The sequence below is a fragment of the Littorina saxatilis genome, linkage group LG2 (genome assembly GCF_037325665.1).
Source record: "Littorina saxatilis isolate snail1 linkage group LG2, US_GU_Lsax_2.0, whole genome shotgun sequence".
NCBI classification, from domain to species: Eukaryota; Metazoa; Mollusca; class Gastropoda; order Littorinimorpha; family Littorinidae; genus Littorina; species Littorina saxatilis.
The window spans coordinates 84,138,170-84,159,350 of NC_090246.1; the positions used below are offsets into that span (position 1 = coordinate 84,138,170).

The 21,181-nt window shown below is 43.1% G+C and overlaps 1 protein-coding gene across 3 annotated transcripts in view; it reads left to right on the forward strand.

The window, feature by feature from the left end:
- Positions 1-1,994: 1,994 nt before the first annotated feature.
- LOC138959952 (protein Gawky-like) overlaps positions 1,995-21,181 on the forward strand; it is a 43,201-nt gene continuing 24,014 nt past the window's right edge. The window contains exons 1-7 of one of the 3 annotated variants that reach the window (XM_070331636.1): positions 1,995-2,227; positions 4,905-4,960; positions 6,535-6,593; positions 8,424-8,468; positions 14,702-14,783; positions 17,454-17,588; positions 18,333-20,617. In XM_070331636.1, coding sequence (XP_070187737.1) covers positions 14,771-14,783; positions 17,454-17,588; positions 18,333-20,617 — 2,433 coding nt within the window. In that variant the 5' untranslated portion in view covers positions 1,995-2,227; positions 4,905-4,960; positions 6,535-6,593; positions 8,424-8,468; positions 14,702-14,770. Of the gene's footprint in view, positions 2,228-4,904; positions 4,961-6,534; positions 6,594-8,423; positions 8,469-13,707; positions 14,784-17,453; positions 17,589-18,332; positions 20,618-21,181 lie in introns of those variants that run through there. The other 2 variants (XM_070331638.1, XM_070331637.1) reach the window with 2 other exon arrangements.

Consider the following 21,181-nt stretch of genomic DNA (forward strand, 5'->3'; position numbering starts at 1 on the left):
CGTCTCGATTCCCCCCTCTATGTTAAAACATTTAGTCAAAACTTGACTAAATGTAAAAAGAACATAAAACAGCAACAAGTAACGAGAAAACCCGACTTCTATAGAAGCTTCTGCATCTTTGCTGAACTTTTGTAAGACAGTATTCAGTACCTGTGTCCCTCCGTTCAGTATTAGTGACAGAAAATGACTTATACCAGTAACACAGACACGGCCGTCAATCATCCACGGCATGTCGCGCTGTACCTATGCTCAGTGCTGGGATTGGGAGTACATGTATGATCGAGGTCTTCGACTCTGCCATTGAATGTTAATTTTGCTCATTGTACTATAAGCCCCCCCCCCCCCCACACACACACACACACACACAAACCAAAAAAACGGTTTCGTCTCGTTCCGGCGACTCATTTTTTGTTAAAGTTTATAAGTTACCCGTGCAAGTAGAGTTTATTTTCAGTTACCCGGCGGCTGTGCCACCTCAGTCAGTTCATCGTTATTTGTCCAGGCTGACCTCACTGAGTCACCGGGCCCCTCATCTGTGTCTCCCCGGGCAACCTCCATTACTTCAGCCATTGACCTCGCCGAGCTGATCGGCGACTGTCCTCACGGGATCAATGTGCTCGCCAGTCTATTCTTTCAGGTAGGGCGGCCTACGGCTACGCCCACACGTAAGCTTACACTGCGGCCGGAGGGCCGAACCGAGTCAGTGGATAACTTTGAAGTTGCGAGTCAAATCAGTGGTTTACTCAAGTCTTTTGCTGAGTCCGGACTGAAAGTGTTTCGGGTAGGCCTATAACTTGACTGAGCCGATCGACATTCAGTCGTCTCTAGCATATAACCACGTCATTTCCCAAATAGACACTAGTTCTGGGGACAGAAAAACCAAGTTAGCATAGCATTCAGTCGTAACTGCCAGCTCAGTAGCGGTTCCGGCCGGTTGAGTGCATTTTTATTTAAGTCCGTCTATTCCGCAGCTCAGTACGGAGGGCCAGTCTGTACTGAAAACTGCGGATCAATTATGTGTTTACTTTAGTTCCCCTTAGATCTAATTGGCCTCTCAAGTTGATCCGTTTGGGACTCTGGGGGAAACTGTCCTTCCTATTCCAAATTACCTTATACAGCGCAGACTAGCTGCACAAGCTGTTACGGTGATAACCCAAGATTTCTGTGATGAATATTTTTTACACTCTTTGATGTGCACCCTTATGCTGAGTGTGATAACCCTCGAATGACTAGTCCTGTGATAAATATTGTTCAATGACAGTCTAGTCCTGTGATAATGATAGTTTTTAGCGTTAAACTTTTAGCTAAAGCTGACGGCAATTAACCTATTTGGAATCATGTTACTATTCCTGTTAGTGTACATATGCGTGCGCGAGTGTAGTATGCTTCGTATGGTATTTTTATCTGTTATCTTATTATTTGTTTTGTCTTTTAATGTGCACCACACTGAAATTTCTCTGTATGAGATAATAACTTAGTATTCGTATTCGTATTCAGTCAATGGTCCGGTGCAACAAGCGGCACGTGCCGCGATTCGTTACTGAGCACACATTCATTGAATGTGCTACTATCATTACCTTAACGGACCAAACCTCGTATCAAGGAACGATGTTCAAAAGTCATCCGCAGCCGGCCAACACCTTATTACAACTTATTTGAACATGATGTCACACTGCAGGTCACAGACTACTGAAACTGACACGGGAAGTGAGCAGAAAGCAATGTCTCGATTCCTTTTTTTATGAAAGAAAATCTTCAAACGTCGATCGTACAAAAAACTAACAAGTATTATTAGTTCAGAAGCACAAGGACATTTATGTTATCTTCCTTGTTATAGTCGTTACATACTCTTTAGATAACACAGCTGAGAGCTTGAGCGAAATCTCACCCTGTGAAACGCCCTGCAGTGCGCTTTTGCCAATGCGGGCACTTAGCATGTGTACCACGTGACAACCTGAGCATGCGCAAACATTCGGCATTTAATACCGAAGCCAGTCGCTTACAAGAGACTGATGGCTGACTTGGCCGTCATGGAGGCCTGTTAGCTCAGCTTTGTGCTGGCACAGATTCTGAATTTCGGCAATAACTATGGCTATAAACCGGTGCTATGTAGATACTTTATTTTGAACTATATCGCGCGTGTATTCCTCAAGCAGATTCTGTGATAAATGTGCAATCTTTCCAGGGTAGGAACTACACGAGCCGTTGACTATTGAATTCCTGTCAGGTAAGCTGCTGTTTGAGCTTATTTTCTGAATGCTATGGCCAGGCGGCAATAGCTCGTTGTATCTGAATCAAATTATGTCAATCTGTTTCATGCACACACCTTCAGGTGGTCATCGTTGCTTGTTTGTTTTTCGCTTGCGTGACCTCATTTCGCGTTGCGGTTATTCGTCTAGAGGGTCAATCCGGGTTTTTGTTGTATTTATGACTCTTGACAAATGTTTTCTGTAGTATGTGTGCTTGTGTTGCTCATATCGATACGTTTTGTATAGTTTTGCTCTATTGGGTTATTAGCGAAAGTACGTGTTAGTTCAGGACATTGTTTTGAACATTTTTGCATGCAAGGCTTTTGGACTGGGGTGACGCCATTTTGTTTGGCCGCCATGATTGTTTGCTCGACGGGAACCTAATGAAAATTCAAGATGGAGGCTGTGTTGCTCTCATAGGATGACAAACATGTTCTTGTAGGGCGGTGTCTGGGTCAGTCTTGCAGACTGAAGTAGGTTTGCATGTATTGTCATTTTGATCTTGTACGCCGTATTTCGTGTAACTTTCGGGTTATGATTTGGAATCAAGTTTGTGGCGCAGAACATGACATTGTCACACATCGCACCTGTCTGTCTGCATGACGGTCGTTCGTATTCAGCTCTCAGTCTTAGACAAGTGTTTTCACACGTGAGAACACATTGGAGCTTAGACTAAGTGACGATCGTGACTATCAGGGACCACATTAAGTCAGCTGCTACGTTGAACAAAGCTGAAGCTCAAAATCTAGTGGGTAAGATTAACACGGGAGGTTGTGAGATCCCTATGTATTTTGTTGAGCGTCAACATTGTGTATGTCTGTGCAGAGCCTTGGGTAATGTAGGAAAACTGTTAGAGCATTCCAATTTGCAGTTGCCGTCAAATCCCAGGGAAGATAATAGAATGTCACAATAAATTGAATAATCCAATTTGAAAGAAAGAAGGCTTGGTACTTTCAAGCATTTCATTTTCAATTAAAATTTAAACGCATGAGCCGATGTGGAATGTCAATTTTAGAAGCAGGTACATGTAGTACAGTTATATGATTTAGATTTTAATGATTGAATCCTAGGAATATTTACATGCACATTTTGTTTTTGCAGTATCTCTAAGACTTGTAAGTTATAACTTATATTGAAAAGTATTTAGGGGTCAACTTAATGGTGCTCTAATTCGTAGGTCAAACCCTGGTAGTACATGGTGACATTTTCACAAAGCACTTGCACTCTGTATTCGTCTGCTAGGTCTAGTGCCAATGCCAGTATGACAGTTGTAGTCGGGCTGATGCACTGCTTGTTCGCTGTAAACATGAAAGTTTCTTCTTGCAATGGAAGTATGAATTTTAAGAAGCCAAAAATACGAATTTTTTGCATCTCGTCTCGATGTAAATCCGATGTGTATTTTTGCTCTCGCAGAGCTTGCATTTGCACTTGCGCGAGTTCGTTTGGGAAATATCCGGTCATTTCTGGTCTGTTCAACCACATGCACGATAGACAACACCATTTGCATTACAATGAAGCGACGCGCAGGAAATCGAGTCCCCATGAGACGGACGATCAGTCTGATGAGGAAGCTGGTCACAGTGGTGGTAAAGGGATTGCTGCAAAAAAGAAGAAAGCCATTTAACAGAAATACAAAGGCAGCTACTCGGAATCGTGGCCATGCCTAGGACCTTCATCAAAAGGCTTAAACCACGTCTTGTGTTCCCTTTGCGACAGTGACTTTCGTGTGCACACGATGACAAATATAACTCTGCAAAGCACATTGGGACAAATTATCACAAGGATGCAGTAAAAAGAGCTCGTGGAAACCAAAAGAAAAAAGCTGTTCCAATTACCTGTTTCTTTATCAAAATGTCTCGAGTCGAGTGATACAGTAACAAAACTGGAGGGAGAATTTGTCCAAGCAGAAGTGACAATGAGCAAACTCTTTCTCCATTGCACGTCTTGATTACACCTTCTTCCACCATATTACTCTTTTTGGCCGGGCTCATTACACCTTGTAATTTTGGGGGTTGACAGGTCTGTGTAGACATCGGAAAGGAGTAGCTTGCCTTGTACGTTTTGCAAAATCAAGATTTATGATTTTGAATGTGTTCAGAAAAAGTTATAGGGTTGGTTGAAAAGTGGAAACTTTAAAAATTATATATTTATTTTTTTTAGGCATTATTTGGAGAATATGTACCTTGAATTAGTGTAGCTGAAACAGTGAATTGCCGGAGAGCAGCACTAATTACAATTTGTTGGAATATTTTTGATGTGTTTGCATTGTAGCTTGCTTTTATTGTGGTTAGGCCTAAAAAAAAAAAAGGTGTGGTTACGGTAACCTGACCTACCCTATTTTTAGGGGCCGACCCTATAACTTTTTATTACATTTGTCAAAAAAACCAAACAACCTGAGTGCAGAAAACGCAATGAAAGCGAAAGGGCTCAAGTCGCACACTTATTTCCCTGTCAAGTAGGTTTAATTTGTACACATTAGAAAAAAAGTTTAAAAAAAAGTGATTGCCTACCTTCCTACCCTATTTTTTTGGCTATGTTACCTTAACCACACCTAATTTTTTTGGCCTTATTAACATACATTTGGATTTGGCATTCTTTTTCTCTGCTTTTTGCATTGTTTTTAATTCATATTTGTATTTCTGCTCTCTGTTTCAGATTAATTCCATTGCCAAACTGTGAAAACACTGCCTTGTCACAATCTCTATACTCAGGTATGTGTCAGTTGTGCTGTTTCAGTTGCATTTCGGTAGCTACACAAACAATTTTGTATTATTGGAATGTTTCCATTAGATTGATTGGCAGGAGGGCTGGATTTAAGAAACAAATGTCCTTAGTCTGAAAGTGCCTTTGGCTGAAAGTGTCAGCTTTCTGGGGTTGCCACTAGTATTAGTTTGAGATCCAAATGCAGATACACCCAAAAGGGATTGTTCATCACAAGGGAGGCAACTGAACAAGAAAAGTTCTTTTGGGGGAGGAACAGAGATGATAGGAATACTATTTGTTAAGTCTCTCATTTTGAATCTATTGGAGTGGCCTGTCAAATAAGAAGACGTCGGAGAGTTGAGTCAGTACACCTGAGGAGAAGAGCTGATAGTGTTTTGGCCGTGTATTTGTGTTGCCTGAGCATGGGACTGTCACAATCCCTAAGGAGAAGTGAGGTGCGTGGTGTACGTTTTGAGACACAGACAACACAACTAACGAAGAATAAATGTTATTTTATTTTTTAATTACACTATTGACAGAAAAGAAGTCTACCTAAGAAAGAAACTTACTGAAAGAATCTACATGTACTGGAGAAAGCAGAGAAGACAAAATAAGAAAATGGAAGTACGAGTCTCGCCCATGTAGTCTTACCTCATACCCTACTGTCTGTCCACACCATACGCCGTCCTAGCCTACAGCGATTCATACAGAGCTCACACAGGCGTCATTCCAAATCCATTTAACCACGACTATAACTTAATTCACATGCATCCCGAATCTCAAGTGTTCTGGTACATTTTCATTTCATGTCTTATTTTTTGAGTCACTTGAGAAAATGTGACTCTATGTAATCGGTCAGATTTAGTCTGTCCGGCCGGCCGGCCGGCCGTCCGTAGACACCACCTTAACGTTGGACTTTTCTCGGAAACTATCAAAGCGATCGGGCTCATATTTTGTTTAGTCGTGACCTCCAATGACCTCTACACTTTAACGATGGTTTCGTTGACCTTTGACCTTTTTCAAGGTCACAGGTCAGCGTCAAAGGAAAAATTAGACATTTTATATCTTTGACAAAGTTCATCGGATGTGATTGAAACTTTGTAGGATTATTCTTTACATCAAAGTATTTACATCTGTAGCCTTTTACGAACGTTATCAGAAAAACAAGGGAGATAACTAGCCTTTTCTGTTCGGCAACACACAACTTAACGTTGGGCTTTTCTCGGAAACTATAAAAGTGACCGGGCTCAAATTTTATGTGAACGTGACTCCCAGTGACCTCTACACTTTGACGTCTGCTTTGGTGACCTTTGACCTTTTTCAAGGTCACAGGTATGCTTCAGGTATGCATTGTGTTGTGAATAGCAATTTCTTCCTGTCCATCTGATGCCTCATATAATATTCAGAACTGCGAAAGTGACTCGATCGAGCGTTTGCTCTTCTTGTTTTCTTTTGTCATTCTCTTTCTTTCTGTGTAACACATTGGGCTTTGAGTCACTTGCTCGACTTTGTTGTATGTCATACTTATAGCTTGTTTTGGGAGAAGACCTTCTTTACATTTGAACGATTTCCTTTGTTGCAGATCTCTGTTTTCATGCCACATGTGCTTCATCTCATCAAAATAACCTCAGTAAAATTTATGTAAGTACACTGTTTGTCTTCATAATTCAGATTGTCCACAAGTTATTTCATTTTTCAGTCTAGTTGGTTTTCCCCTGTCTCCCATTGGGTGGGAAATGTTTGAACTTTAAGCTTGAATGAACATTACGATTTGTGTGCTACAGTACAACTCCCCCTTAGCGACCCCCCTGTTTACGACCACCCCCTTTTTACGACCAATTTTCCTACCACGGATGCATTCTATATAATGAACCCCCAGTGAACGACTCACCCCAAAACGCGACTTACGACCGAGCTTTTGGGGGTGAATTACGACTTTCGCGCATTTGTAGTCGAGCAGACGAAAACAATTAAATCTCGCGCACGATAGAATCCGCGGCGACTTCCTCAGGAGTTGGGAAGACACAAATCCTGTGTATCGTCAAGGATAATGACCCAAAACGCGACTTACGACCGAGCTTTTTGGGATGATTTACGACTTTTGCGCATATTTCGAGCAACACAACATGGCGGCTCTTGCTCCTCCAACTATCGCAAGAAGAAATAAAAACAAAATCTCGCGCGCGCGCGAGATCCAGATACATCTGTATTTTTTCTGCACGCTATCTTGTCACGACGACTGTCTTGTTGACAAACGAAGATTCGCGAAAGAAAAAGAAAAGCGCCGACTCTAGAGTAGAGAGCTAATAAAGTAATCGCTAATCGAGGGAAGTGGCAATCCGCGGCGACTTCCTTGGGAGTCGGGAATACGAAAATCCTGTGTGTCGTCAAGGATAATGACTCGGTGTTATCTAGATGGTGAGAAGGATAGCGAAGCGAAAGTACGCAAAGAGAGGAGCCTGTACGAAGACCTCAACGATCGTGGTCAAGTTTAGCGATGCAAGGCGACGAATCATTCATATGAGCGGAAAGATGATTCGGGAGAAAAGTCATTATGCTTTCTATCGAGCAGGACATTTGGATTTTACTGGTTGCGCCACAATGTCAAATGTGCTTCACTCAGCGGGGGGCGAGTATTACGCCATGAGTAAATTTTCTTTGAAATTTGAGTTCAAGTTGTTCTGCTGTAATGTGTTTGGGTGTGTGTGTGTGTTTTGGTATGACAGTAAACTGCAACTGTGTGTTTGTGTGTAAACATGACAGTAGATACACTGCAACCAAATTCATGACCGACCGGCCAAAAACTCAAACCCCCCCTTTTAAGACCCCCCCTTTTTACGACCTAATTTTCAAGGTTTTTCCAAAGTTGTAAACAGGGGGTTCTACTATATTCAGTTTGATGCTGATTGGAGTCAGGGGCGTGTTTGTAATAGTAAATTATTTAATAGTACTGTTACTGCTGGTGACCCTATTAATTTGGTTCAGTTTCAGGTTACATTGTTCTGGAGATAATGGTTCTCAAATCAGCTGTTGGAAAGCAGCTTGGAGTATTAGACTTAGAGCAGAGAGTATGATCCCTGTATAAGGCCAAAAAAAAAAAATTGTCTGTTTCTGGTCACCCGACCGACCCTAAATTTCGGCGCCGACCCTAAACTTTTTTTTTCCAAACTCAAATTTTTTTTTGACAGGGTGAGAAAATGAACAACAAAAACGTGTGAAAACGAAAGTCCGCTGACGATTTGTAGATGTGTTGAGTGTCTTGTCTCTATGTATAGTGAATCCAGTCTCTTTGCGAGATTTTTAAAGTTAGTTTTATTGGTCTACATTTGGGGTAAAAAAAAAAAATAAAAAAAAAATAAAAAATCCCTACCTACCGACCCTATTTTTTTTAGCCATGTTACCAGAAACAGACAATTTTTTTTTTTTGGCCTAACGTACATGGTTGATGATGCTTTTCCCTTGCTGTTTCAGGTGTTCATTGCACAAGTGGCTATTTCAGGTTGTGTAACTTTGCAGGTGAGTTCTGTTCTCTGTTTAATTAGCATGTCGTTATCACTCTTGTCTGATAGTTTGTGCCTGTTGCGACGTTCAATCAAAATAGTCATCTTTTTTGACTCACCTGAGTAATTGGTGAGTATTAGGATTCATATGTCTCCGTCCGGATGGCCGGTTGTCTGTACATGGACAAAAAACTTAACGTTAAAGTTATCTCCGATGTGTTTTAAGCTAGACCTCTGAAACTTTGCACACGTTTAGGGTTTGATGATCTCACAAAGTGACCCCAGTTTGGTTGACCCTCGTCAAAATTTGGGGTCACAGTGGGGTCATGTTCGTTTCATAAAAACTTAACGTTGAGGTTATCTCGGACGTTTAAGCTAGAGCTTTGAAACCTTGCACACCCCCCGCGGGTTAGGGGGAAGAATTTACCCGATGCTCCCCAGCATGTCGTAAGAGGCGACTAACGGATTCTGTTTCTCCTTTTTCCCTTGTTAAGTGTTTCTTGTATAGAATATAGTCAATGTTTGTAAAGATTTTAGTCAAGCAGTATACGTAAGAAATTTGAAGTCCTTTGTAGCGGAAACTTGCAAGGTAATATATTGTACTACGTTGCAAGCCCCCTGGAGTAATTTTTTGATTAGTGCTTTTTCAACAAGAAACAATTGACAAGTGGCTCTATCCCATCTCCCCCCCCCCCCCCCCCCCCCCCCCCCCCTTTCCCCGTCGCGATATAACCTTCGTGGTTGAAAACACGTAAAACACCAAATAAAGAAAGAAACCTTGCACACTTTTAGTGTTTGATAATCTCCTGACTTGACCTAAGTTTGATTGACCCTCGTCAAGTTTTGGGGTCACAGGGGGTCATGTTTGATTCATAATAACTTAACATTGACGTTATTTCAGGTGCTTTTGAAGCTGGAGTTTTGAAACTTTGAACACTTCAAGTGTTCCATAATCTGTCAACATGACGCTAAGTTGGTTTACCCCCGTCACATTTTGGGATCAAAACGGGGTCATGCTCGTAAAAACTTTATGTTGATATTTTCTCAGTTATTTTGGGAACAAAAGCCTCCAAATTTCACACAATTGTAGGAGTTGATAATTAGCAGACATGGCCCAAATTTGGCTTGTTTTCATCAAATGTTGAGTCCCAGCATGAAAATGTTTGCTGGAGAGGATTTTTACCTCTGAAAATGTCCACTGAGATATCAAGGATATGTCGACCTTGTTAAGCTATGATGTCATTGTGTGATTTGGTCAGAGACTTGGCTGACTTTTGATAACATGTTTTGTCATCATTTTTACGAGTTTTCATTCACAAACACCTGGGAAATAAATCTCATGTTCTCCATGCAATAAATCCCCTGTTACCATTGTTGCAGGAAGCAGGTTATACATGGATAATCAAAAGCAAACCCAATAGAAACGCTCGGGGATTCTTCGGCTCTTTTCATTGGTGTTTCCCCAGACCTAAACAGACGACACGACACTGCTTTGCAAAGTTCCAAAAATGAACTGGCAAACTGGCAAAAGTAAACAAAAAACAAAACTACTGCATGAAAGGTCATAAATTCATCACAAACAAATGAAACCTAGCGATATGTTTTGTCTTCTTACAAAGTCCTGGAGTGCGTATCTGTGTTTCGATACACGAACGCCAAGTTCAAGTCAAACCAATTGACCCTTGACACACAAATTTTGACCCGTCGTATCGATAAACGAAGCGCAAATAAGAAATAATAACATAGCAACAAGATATGCAAACATCTAACAAAGTCGAGCAAGCAGAATGACAGGTCTAATGAAAAACAAAGAGGCAAGGAGTCGGAAACAAGATCGCTATTCTTTCCTTCGCTGCACGACGCAAATCTTCTGTGACCTTTGACCCAACGTAGCTTCCACATTCGATCACTAAGCTTAATATTTACAACTGAGACAGTGACAAAAGGTCAGGTGTCATGTCTACTGTCCCGAATGACACACGATTGCTGACATTTCACCATTGCCAAAAGAATAAACAAATAAGAAATAGGTAGAACATGAATGTGAAAACTGACTTTGATTGTTGATCAGTATTTTCTATACCACTAACAAATAATCTACTTACACATAGCTGTTTGGCAAATGTATGTTGCATGGGACACACTGACATGAAAGTGGAAGATGTTTTTCCCTCTAGAGAAACTACATATCAAGTTACACTTTTTGTGCTCTTCCATTCCAGTTGGCAATCAATTGTTAACGCATGTTATTAGAAAAAATAGAACGAAAACAGATTAGATAGAATGAAAAATGTACTGGTGATGTCATTTGGGACATACTGACATGAAAACGTCACCTTTTGTCATTGTCTCAACTGAAAACCGAGGGGGTGGAATACTGAGAGGAACCTACAGAACTGCGCATTCTCAAACCTGACATATTTTATCCCAACATTTTATGAACTCAAAACACAAAAAGTTGCTTTCACACGCCAGCTTTGATTGCAAGAACGTGCTGGGGACCCAAACCATGTGTTATCAAAACGGAACTCGTGTTTCAAAGCATGGCTCCCTGTGTTCTTCTTCTTCTGCGTTCGTGGGCTGAAACTCCCACGTACACTACGTGTTTTTTGCACGAGTGGAATTTTACGTGTATGACCGTTTTTACTCCAACATTTAGGCAGCCATACGCCGCTTTCGGGGGAAGCATGCTGGGTATTTTTGTGTTTCTATAACCCACCGAACTCTGACATGGATTACAGGATCTTTTTCGTGCGCACTTGGTCTTGTGCTTGCAAGTACACACGGGGGTGTTCGGACACCGAGGAGAGTCTGCACACAAAGTTGACTCTGAGAAATAAATCTCTCGCCGAACGTGGGGACGAACTCACGCTGACAGCGGCCAACTGGATACAAATCCAGCGCGCTACCGACTAAGCTATATCCCCGCCCCTCTCCCTGTGTTGATTTGGCACTTGTTTTCTCACTACCGAAATGAAGACAAAAACAATGTTTGGTGGTTTGTTGTCAGACCGGCTTTTTTGTCGGTCCTCGGGTGGGGGGGGGGGCATATCGACTTTTGTTTCATATTTATTGACCGCGGCCTTCGGTCTTGGTCAATAAATTTGAAACAAAAGACGATATGCTCCCCCTCTTGGACCGACAAAAAAGCTGGTCTGTCAACAACCTATCAAACATCTTATAATGTCATAGTGTCAAAAATGAAGTCACAAAAGTGTTTGAGTATTACATATTTTGTCTGGGCTAGCCAAAACTCAATTTTGTCAAGAAAATTAGTTATTATAATGATTCTTGTTAAAAAAAAAAAGATCATTTTTCAAAATTTCGTAGATGTTCAGTATGTCAGGCTAGTGATGGTGGTGGGGAGGAGGGTGGGGGTTGTGCCAGTTTGAATATGTGAAATATTCTTGGGTTGAATAACTAAATGGATTGATACAGGTCACATAAGGAGTTCTCTTGAACATTATTTTATGAAGCTGGAATATAATGGGGGTAAACTCACAGACGTTATGAACAGAATATCTTAGAAAACAGGGTCTTGAAAATGTCTTATCGGGGATTTGGGGTCTTAAAAGGAAGGGCGTCTTCTAAGGGGTAAGGTGGTTCAGGGAGGGGCGGGGGTAACGAAGAACGTCTTCTAAGGGGTAAGGTGGTTCAGGGAGGGGCGGGGGTAACGAAGAGCGTCTTCTAAGGGGTAAGGTGGTTCAGGGAGGGGCGGGGGTAACGAAGAGCGTCTTCTAAGGGGTAAGGTGGTTCAGGGAGGGGCGGGGGTAACGAAGAGCGTCTTCTATGGGGTAAGGTGGTTCAGGGAGGTGCGGGGGTAACGAAGAGCGTCTTCTAAGGGGTAAGGTGGTTCAGGCAGGGGCGGGGGTAACGAAGAGCGTCTTCTATGGGGTAAGGTGGTTCCGGGAGGGGCGGGGGTAACGAAGAGCGTCTTCTAAGGGGTAAGGTGGATCAGGGAGGGGCGGGGGTAACGAAGAGCGTCTTCTAAGGGGTAAGGTGGTTCAGGGAGGGGCGAGGATAACGAAGAGCGTCTTCTAAGGGGTAAGGTGGTTCAGGGAGGGGCGGGGGTAACGAAGAGCGTCTTCTAAGGGGTAAGGTGGTTCAGGGAGGGGCGGGGGTGACGAAGAGCGTCTTCTAAGGGGTAAGGTGGTTCAGGGAGGGGCGGGGGTAACGAAGAGCGTCTTCTAAGGGGTAAGGTGGTTCAGGGAGGGGCGGGGGTAACGAAGAGCGTCTTCTAAGGGGTAAGGTGGTTCAGGGAGGGGCGGGGGTAACGAAGGCGAGTTGTGTGCAAGCATTTGCTTTTCTTGTTAGTTATTACATTTAGTCAAAATGTATTATTATAAATCAATCATTTCCGGTATCAAGGGATTTAAGAGAAAAGTGATGTCGTATGTTTGTGCACGCGGGTTTGTGTGGTGAAAACTACTGGACAGATGTTTATGAAACTTTGCCTATAATTTATATGGATTTTTCCACAGTTTTTGACTCACATGCGAAGCAAAAGTGAGTCTATGTACTCACCCGAGTCGTCCGTCCGTCCGTCCGTCCGTCCGTCCGTCCGGACGTCCGTCCGTCCGGCCGTCCGGAAAACTTTAACGTTGGATATTTCTTGGACACTATTCAGTCTATCAGTACCAAATTTGGCAAGATGGTGTATGATGACAAGGCCCCCAAAAACATACTTAGCATCTTGACCTTGCTTCAAGGTCAAGGTCGCAGGGGCCATAAATGTTGCCTAAAAAACAGCTATTTTTCACATTTTTCCCATTTTCTCTGAAGTTTTTGAGATTGAATACCTCACCTATATATGATATATAGGGCAAAGTAAGCCCCATCTTTTGATACCAGTTTGGTTTACCTTGCTTCAAGGTCAAGGTCACAGGAGCTCTTCAAAGTTGGATTGTATACATATTTTGAAGTGACCTTGACCCTGAACTATGGAAGATAACTGTTTCAAACTTAAAAATTATGTGGGGCACATGTTATGCTTTCATCATGAGACACATTTGGTCACATATGATCAAGGTCAAGGTCACTTTGACCCTAATGAAATGTGACCAAAATAAGGTAGTGAACCACTAAAAGTGACCATATCTCATGGTAGAAAGAGCCAATAAGCACCATTGTACTTCCTATGTCTTGAATTAACAGCTTTGTGTTGCATGACCTTGACCTTGGGTCAAGGTCACATGTATTTTGGTAGGAAAAATGTGTAAAGCATGTGAGTCGTATGGGCTTTGCCCTTCTTGTTGTAATTTTGTGGATACTAATGTTTGAGGTCCAACTTAATTTTTCAATAGAATTGAGATTTTAGTAAAATATTCTTTGACTTGGTCCAGACTATGGCTATGGGATTGCATTTCATCTCCGAAGCTTAGAAATAAATTAATTTGCGAATTATACATCATATAATTGGAAAAATAGACACATGCAGGATTTTATTGTATTCTTTGTCACAAAATATAACATTGAGTTGGGGCTCTCATTTTTGAGTTTCTAGTGGGAAATGAGAATGACCATATTGTTGTAATGAATGTGTGTGCTACTATTTTTGACCGTTTCTTTGACCCTCATATCTCCATTTTCACCCAAACCCATTTTGATATTTCTCCCGTATGATGATTGAATTAATGAATGGTTGCAAGGCATACAGTTTACTCAGAATGTCACAATAACTTGCATTAAGATTGCTTTGTTGGATCATCCTAACTATTGTCTTGTAATAAGTATAGCACGTTATGGAGCCATCTCACTTTCTGTCGGTGTGCCATTGTTTTCATGAAGCTGATCCTGTTCACGGAAAGTAGACTGCTGACCTCTGGCATGCTATAAAACCATTACAGGGGTTTTGCAACCTTAGAATAGGATGGCACCACGAGCAGCAAAATACTTCAGTAATAGAATAAATGATATTTAGAAGGATTACATTTATTTCTCCCCCCACCCGAAAAGGTTGACACCCCTTTTACTATACTGGTCTTTATTTAGGTGACAGGTTTCAGGGGATGGCTAGCTTTCTTTGGATGGGGTGTTTCTGTGAAATTCTGGTTTATGTGAACTGTGCGAAAACAGCACTATTACTATTAGCTCTTTTTACAGAGTGAAAGCCTTGATGCATGTTGGGGGAAAATGCATCCCAGTCTGTGGTTTAAATTTTTTTTACACTGATTTTTGTATCTTACCATTATGCACTTAGTTTTTGACCTAGTAATTTACCTAGTCCTCCCAACTTCCTTTGTTTTGCAGCTAGGTTAGCGTCCCAGGAACTTTGGTAAATAAGAGCAGCGGCTAATCTGCATTTTTTCCTCAGCCGAAATGATGCAGCAAGGTAAACCTGCCTTTTGTTGGAAGGCTACAAACACGTAGTGCATTGCGTACTAATCACTTGTATTTCAGTAGGATACCCTTTCCTTAAAAGGCAGTCTTTCTTGTTCAGTCATTCTTTTTGTGCATATCTTTCTTATTTTTGACTCACCTGGGCAATCAGTAGAAACTAGAATCTTGAAATTTTGGTCTCGTGTCTGGGCCAGCCATCGACATAAAGCAAAACTTGAATGTCATTGCGGTCAAATGCGCATCAACAAATAAAATAAAAAACACATTAATCTCTAGAATACTTTGAATCTCCACACATTTCCAGAGCTCGATAATCTTCAGACATGATCAAAGTGTGGTGAATCCTCATCAAATTTCAATGTCATATTTGGGTTGAGTTCATGTCAAAAATGAATGTTTTTTCCTATGATATTTTTTATGCTTGAGCTTTCAAACTTGACTAGTTTATCGCCTCAGATGACCCCAAAACATTTTGTGAATTTGGATCACCTCGTTTGTCTTTTAATATCACAGGGGTGACATTTATTGGCTGAAACTTGAAAGAAAGTGGACATTTCCCAGGCTAAGTCATAAGTTTTTGCAGTTGGGCTCTTCAACACAGTAGTTCTTCTTGTTTCATTGTATGTTTTATTCATTTGATTAGTTGTGCTGAATAAATCACTTTTTGTCTGCATTGAGCCGGGGGCATTTTTATGGGAGCTTGGCAGGTAGCTTGCATTTGTTTTTAGTTCAGTCCCACTTGACATGCACAATTTCTTCTCTCTCTTCATTTTCAGACTGCTGATAGTGGGTACAGCTATTGCTTATTTGTCAATATGCTTTTGTTTGCAGTTATCTGACCAGTGCTTCCATTTTAATTGAAATGTGAGGACTGGACTTTTGTGTCTTGTTTTAATGCATGCCTAAAACTATAATTATTACCTTAGCCCTAATTTAATGAGAGGATAACTTCTTTCATCTTTGAGTGTTGGCTTTTTGGGATGGGATTGTTTTCAAGGTATACACAGATCTGGGAACCCATATGATTTCGCCACCCCCCGCGGGTTAGGGGGAAGAATTTACCCGATGCTCCCCAGCATGTCGTAAGAGGCGACTAACGGATTCTGTTTCTCCTTTTACCCTTGTTAAGTGTTTCTTTTATAGAATGTAGTCAATGTTTGTAAAGATTTTAGTCGAGCAGTATGTAAGAAATGTTAAATCCTTTGTACTGGAAACTTGCATTCTCCCAGTACTACGTTGCAAGCCCCATGAGCAATTTTTTGATTAGTGCTTTTGTGAACAAGAAGCAATTAACAAGTGGCTCTATCTGATCTCCTTTCCCCGTCGCGATATAACCTTCGTGGTTGAAAACGACGTTGAACACCAAATAAAGAAAGATATGATTTCGCCGTATTTTGTACGCATGATTTTTCAGTATACGATCAGTACGGTCAGTGGGAAAAAAATATGACGAGAACAATTCCTAGACTGCTTTTGTTTACAAAGGCATCCAGAAGCCGATCTGGTATTTTGACACATGATTACAGTTTTTGTCAGTAAACATTAAAAGAAGCATTTGTTTTAAATGTAATGGAATTTGGTCAACTTAATTAACAGAGCGATGGACGCGTGTGAAGCATGTTTGAATTATGGATGTTCAAATACTGTGTGGAGTACGCTCATTTTTCTGGAAATACACCAATTTTGTTTGAGAATACTCCCAGTACAAAATAGGCGTTCCCAGGCCTGTATACATGTTACCGTGCATCAATGATAGAATTGGCAGTTGAAATATTTTGTGTCCATGGTACTGGTAGTACTTCTGTCGCTTTTGTGTCACTGAGTAATTGCTGTTCACAGTAGCCGTATCCAATTTTACTTTCAATAGTATAAGACTAAAAAGAGAGCATGGTGGTGACTTTAAGGTCCTAAACCCACCACTAAGCTTTTTCATTTTTGGTCAATTTTAATTTTTTTTTTTATATATATATGTGAGTGATTAACTTAATCATTGGCTGGAGTGGAGGGGTCTTGTCGTGAATTGTTTGTTCTCCTTTTTCTCTCCCCAGTAGTTTGTTACGAGAAGTGTTTCTTTTTAAACCCATGACCCCACTCCCTTCCATTTCAGTTTTGTCGAAAATGTGTAATCCTTCTAAATATTTATGAATGGGACCAGTCTAGGCTTCACAGATTACATCTATATAATTCAAAAAGATTCGCTGAGACAAAAGCAAGTTTGATGGAGATTTGCTTTTAGTCACATTGTGAAGGTGATGAGAGGACATGGGCTAATACGGTTCTGATTGCTGGTTTTTACACTCTTAGATGTGTTGTCTTATATCTATATATCTGCCTGCTTACAACTAGAGTGTAAATCCTGTGTGCTCACAGTAATCCCCATAAGAGTAGGTGGACAATAATCTTTCATCATGTGTGCAGTGGAACCACCTTTATAAGACCCCCTTGCTCAAGACTTCCTTCTTTGTAAGACCTTACTTTTTAAGATTTTCTGTTCATAAACTCTGTTAATTTACCTCCATTGACTCCCTCCCTTTTAAGACCGGTTTTTATCAGATTTTTAGAGGTCTTAAAAAGGGGGTTCCACTGTATCAGCATTTCCATCGTCCACCACTTGTGAAAGAAGGTTTGAGTGTATGTTCAATACTTGTGGTATTGTTCTCAGCAGTAGGCCAGCGCCAAGCAGACACCAAGCAGTGGGCGACAGGGACATCAGACTGGGGACAGAAACCCTCGGGCACCGACGTTGACTGGACCCAGGGACCTCCCGTCTCCTCTCCTGTGCTGGGCACTGCACCCAGTAAGTCTGCCATACCACCCCCCAGTCCCTCCACTTATACCATCTCCCCCCTATCTCCCCCCTTATAACATGGGTTGTTCCTTTTGTCCAAGTTCTTGTTGTGAGGTTTGGTGTCATTGGTTTGTCATTCTTCAGTTTTTCTGTTGCTGCAGTTACAATACTGAGGGGCATTTTCTTGTTGCTAGGTCATTTGACTCGGTAACTGAATTGGTCATGTTAAATTGTGCTTTTACACGTACTATAGTTGAGTTTCAGCTTCCTTGCAGTAGCTGGATGCCACTGAAATTGAAGATCTGGTTAAAAACTGATGACATGTTCTGGTTAGAAAGTCTGAGTCTGAAAAGACAGTTCTAGGTAATATATGATTGTTTATGGGCGGGGAAATAATTCAGCCGGTAGTGATGCTGGCTTCAAAACCAGTTGTCGCTATCGGCCTGGGTTCAATCATTTTCAGCAAGGGATTTCTTTCCCAGAGTCAACTTTGTGCAGATTCTCCTTAGTGTCCGAACACCCCCATGTGCGCGCATGCCCACGATAAAGAACCTAAATTCACAACGGAAGTCTCAGGGCTTGGAAACACTTGCATGCATGCAGGAAAAAGGAAGAAAAGAAATGGGTAGCACTGTACTGTATGGCAGCTCACTTTCCCCAGTGAGTAAGCAGCCCAAATTTCCAAGAGGGTAAGCTCACAGGACTACATAAAATCATATCCTGATCTTATCCTTATCCCATGTTTTGTTGCAGATAAAGTATTGTGGTCATCATCCGAAGGTGCAAAGGATGCGTCGGAGCCAGGCAGTTCTGAACAATCCGACACTGTGATCACAAGTTCAAGCTCAGAAACGAATCCCGACAAGCCACAAAGCTCAAGTGCCATGGCTAACCTCAGTGCTTCCATTTCGTGGGGGGCCAATGCTTCTACTGCCGGGGGACTAGACTCAAACATGTGGGGCAGTAGTATCAACACTTCAACCTCCAGCACCAACTCCACCTGGGGGTCCTCTACCACCCCGGGCAGTCTCTCACTGAATCAAGGACACAGTATGCAAATAGGGGCCAGCTCCGCTGGGGACAATCAAAACAGCAACGGATCTGCTTCAGCGGGAGGCTGGGGCATGTCCCCCTTGAATCAAAACTCTGGGCCGGGTGGCCTGAGTCAGTCGCAGCCTAGCAGCATGCCCAGTGTCTCGGGCACCCTGACCAGCAGTCAGGCTGGGCCCTTCGGGACCAACACCATGCCCTGGCAGAACAGCAAGCCCTTCGGCATGCGCGACTTCACTCAGACATCCGACTCCAACTGGAACAGCTCCCCATCTGCCAAGGAGGAGGGGGGCAGTGTTACAGGGGGGCTAACTGACCAGGGCAAGATGGACCTTGCCGCTGGTCTGGCCAACCTGGGCATTGACAAGACGGCCCCTCCGCCAGACTGGAATGCCATGAAGACTGGCTGGAACAACAGCATGAACGCCAACAAGCTGCCTGAAAGTGCCATAGGAAATCCTGCTGATCAAGCTTTTGGCCAGGCCACCAACAAGCCTCTGAAACCCATGCTGCCCGTGGGAGTTCTCTCTCCCAAAGAGGAGGAGATTCGCCGAGCAATTGACACTCATGAAGGTTGGGGGACCGTCCCCGTACGTCAGGACACCACCTGGGACATCGAGTCGTCACCCAAAGCCAGTCGCAAGGTGTCAACAGATAATGCGGAAATGTCCAGCTCCAACGTGTGGAACAACACCAACGGCACGGCCATCTGGGAGTCGACTCGAGAAGCCCAGGCTCCAGGCTGGGTGGGCGGAGCTGCTGCAGGTGGTGGTGGTGGAAACATCTTCGCAGACAAGGATCCTCATGCATGGAGCATGCCCCCCAAACCTGGCATGGAAGGTGGTGGTAACTGGGGAGGGGGTGGGGGTAATGGCAACCCCAACCCCATGGCCCCCAACCCTATGTCCGACAAATCCATCGGCATGTGGGGCGGGGAGAGCCAGTCGTCTTCCAACAAGCTATGGGGAACCAAGACAGAGACTGGGTCATGGAATGATCCTCCTCAGGCCCGCAACAACATGACCTGGGCTGGCCAAGACACGGACGTGGGCACTTGGGAGGACCCCGCTACAGCAGCGTCAAGACGTATCGTCTCCAGCGGTGGTGCCGGCCCCATGTCCATGGGAGGAGGTGGCAACAGCATGGCAAGCAGCAACATGTCCACACCAGGTGGTGGCGGAATGGGCGGCAACATGAGCGGCGGAATGGGTGGCAACATGAGCGGTGGAATGGGCGGTAACATGAGCGGTGGAATGGGCGGTAACATGAGCGGTGGAATGGGCGGTAACATGAGCGGTGGAATGAATAGCGGAATGGGCCCCGGAATGAATAGCGGAATGGGCTCCGGAATGAATAGTGGAATGGGCGGTAACATGCATAGCGGAATGGGCGGCAACATGAATAGCGGAATGGGCGGCAACATGAATAGCGGAATGGGCTCTGGAATGAACAGCGGAATGGGCTCTGGAATGAGCAGTGGAATGGGCTCCGGAATGAGCAGTGGAATGAGCGGAGGAATGAGACCCGGCATGAGTGGTGGAATGAGCGGTGGAATGGGCAACATGTCACAAGGAGGTGGCGGCGGTGGTATGGGCATGAACATGCCTATGGGCAGCAACCCCTTGAACACCAACACCATGGGCATGGGAGGCGGAAGCATGAACATGCCAATGGGAGGAGGTGGCAATATGAACATGGGAGGAGGTGGTGGCAATATGAACATGGGAGGTGGCGGCGGCGGAATGAACATGGGAGGAGGCGGCGGCGGAATGAACATGGGAGACTCCTCCATGTATTGGAACACCCCTGATGCCAAACCACAGGGCTGGAATCCTGCCACCGGCCCTCCCCGCCCTAAGCCTGACGAACCGTGGAGCAAGCCAGGAATGGGACGCCCTGGAGGCGGCGGTGGCTGGGGGGATCCTAGCAACGGCTCTGAGAAGGTGGATGATGGAACCAGCATATGGGCTGCCAATGCTCAAGAACAGGTATAGCCTATTTGAAGGGCCAGCGGTGGATGTTTTTTTTATTAAAAAAAATCAAAGCAACTTTTATAAAAGCATGTGAAGGAAAGTTGTTGAGAATGATGAGTACTGCTGCTGGCAAATATAAAAGTGGTTTTGATTTTTTTAAATGAATAAAAAACGTCCTCCACCTGCCCCTCAGCCAGACTATATCTTTGTCAGTTATATGTCTGTTGTGTTTGTAACAGGGATACATAATTATAATGACCCTCCACCCTAATGACATTAGTTTAAGCAGGTTTGTGTGAAGACGGAGTATTATTACTTGAGTTGCAGTAATGTTACTGATTGCTATCTTGTTTGCATATTGTAGAATCTGATCTCTTTCGTATGCTAAAACTTGTCCTTATGGGCACACGTCGGGTAGAACTGTAGCTAAAGACTTTGTGGGAACGTGTCAAAACTACACAACACTTGAATTGTTTGTGTTGCCTTGTCCTAATAATCTGTGACTTGTGACATGTGTCGATCAGTTTGAGATGCTAGGTTATTGAAGATGATTGATTGAACATATTTCACTCAAACTGC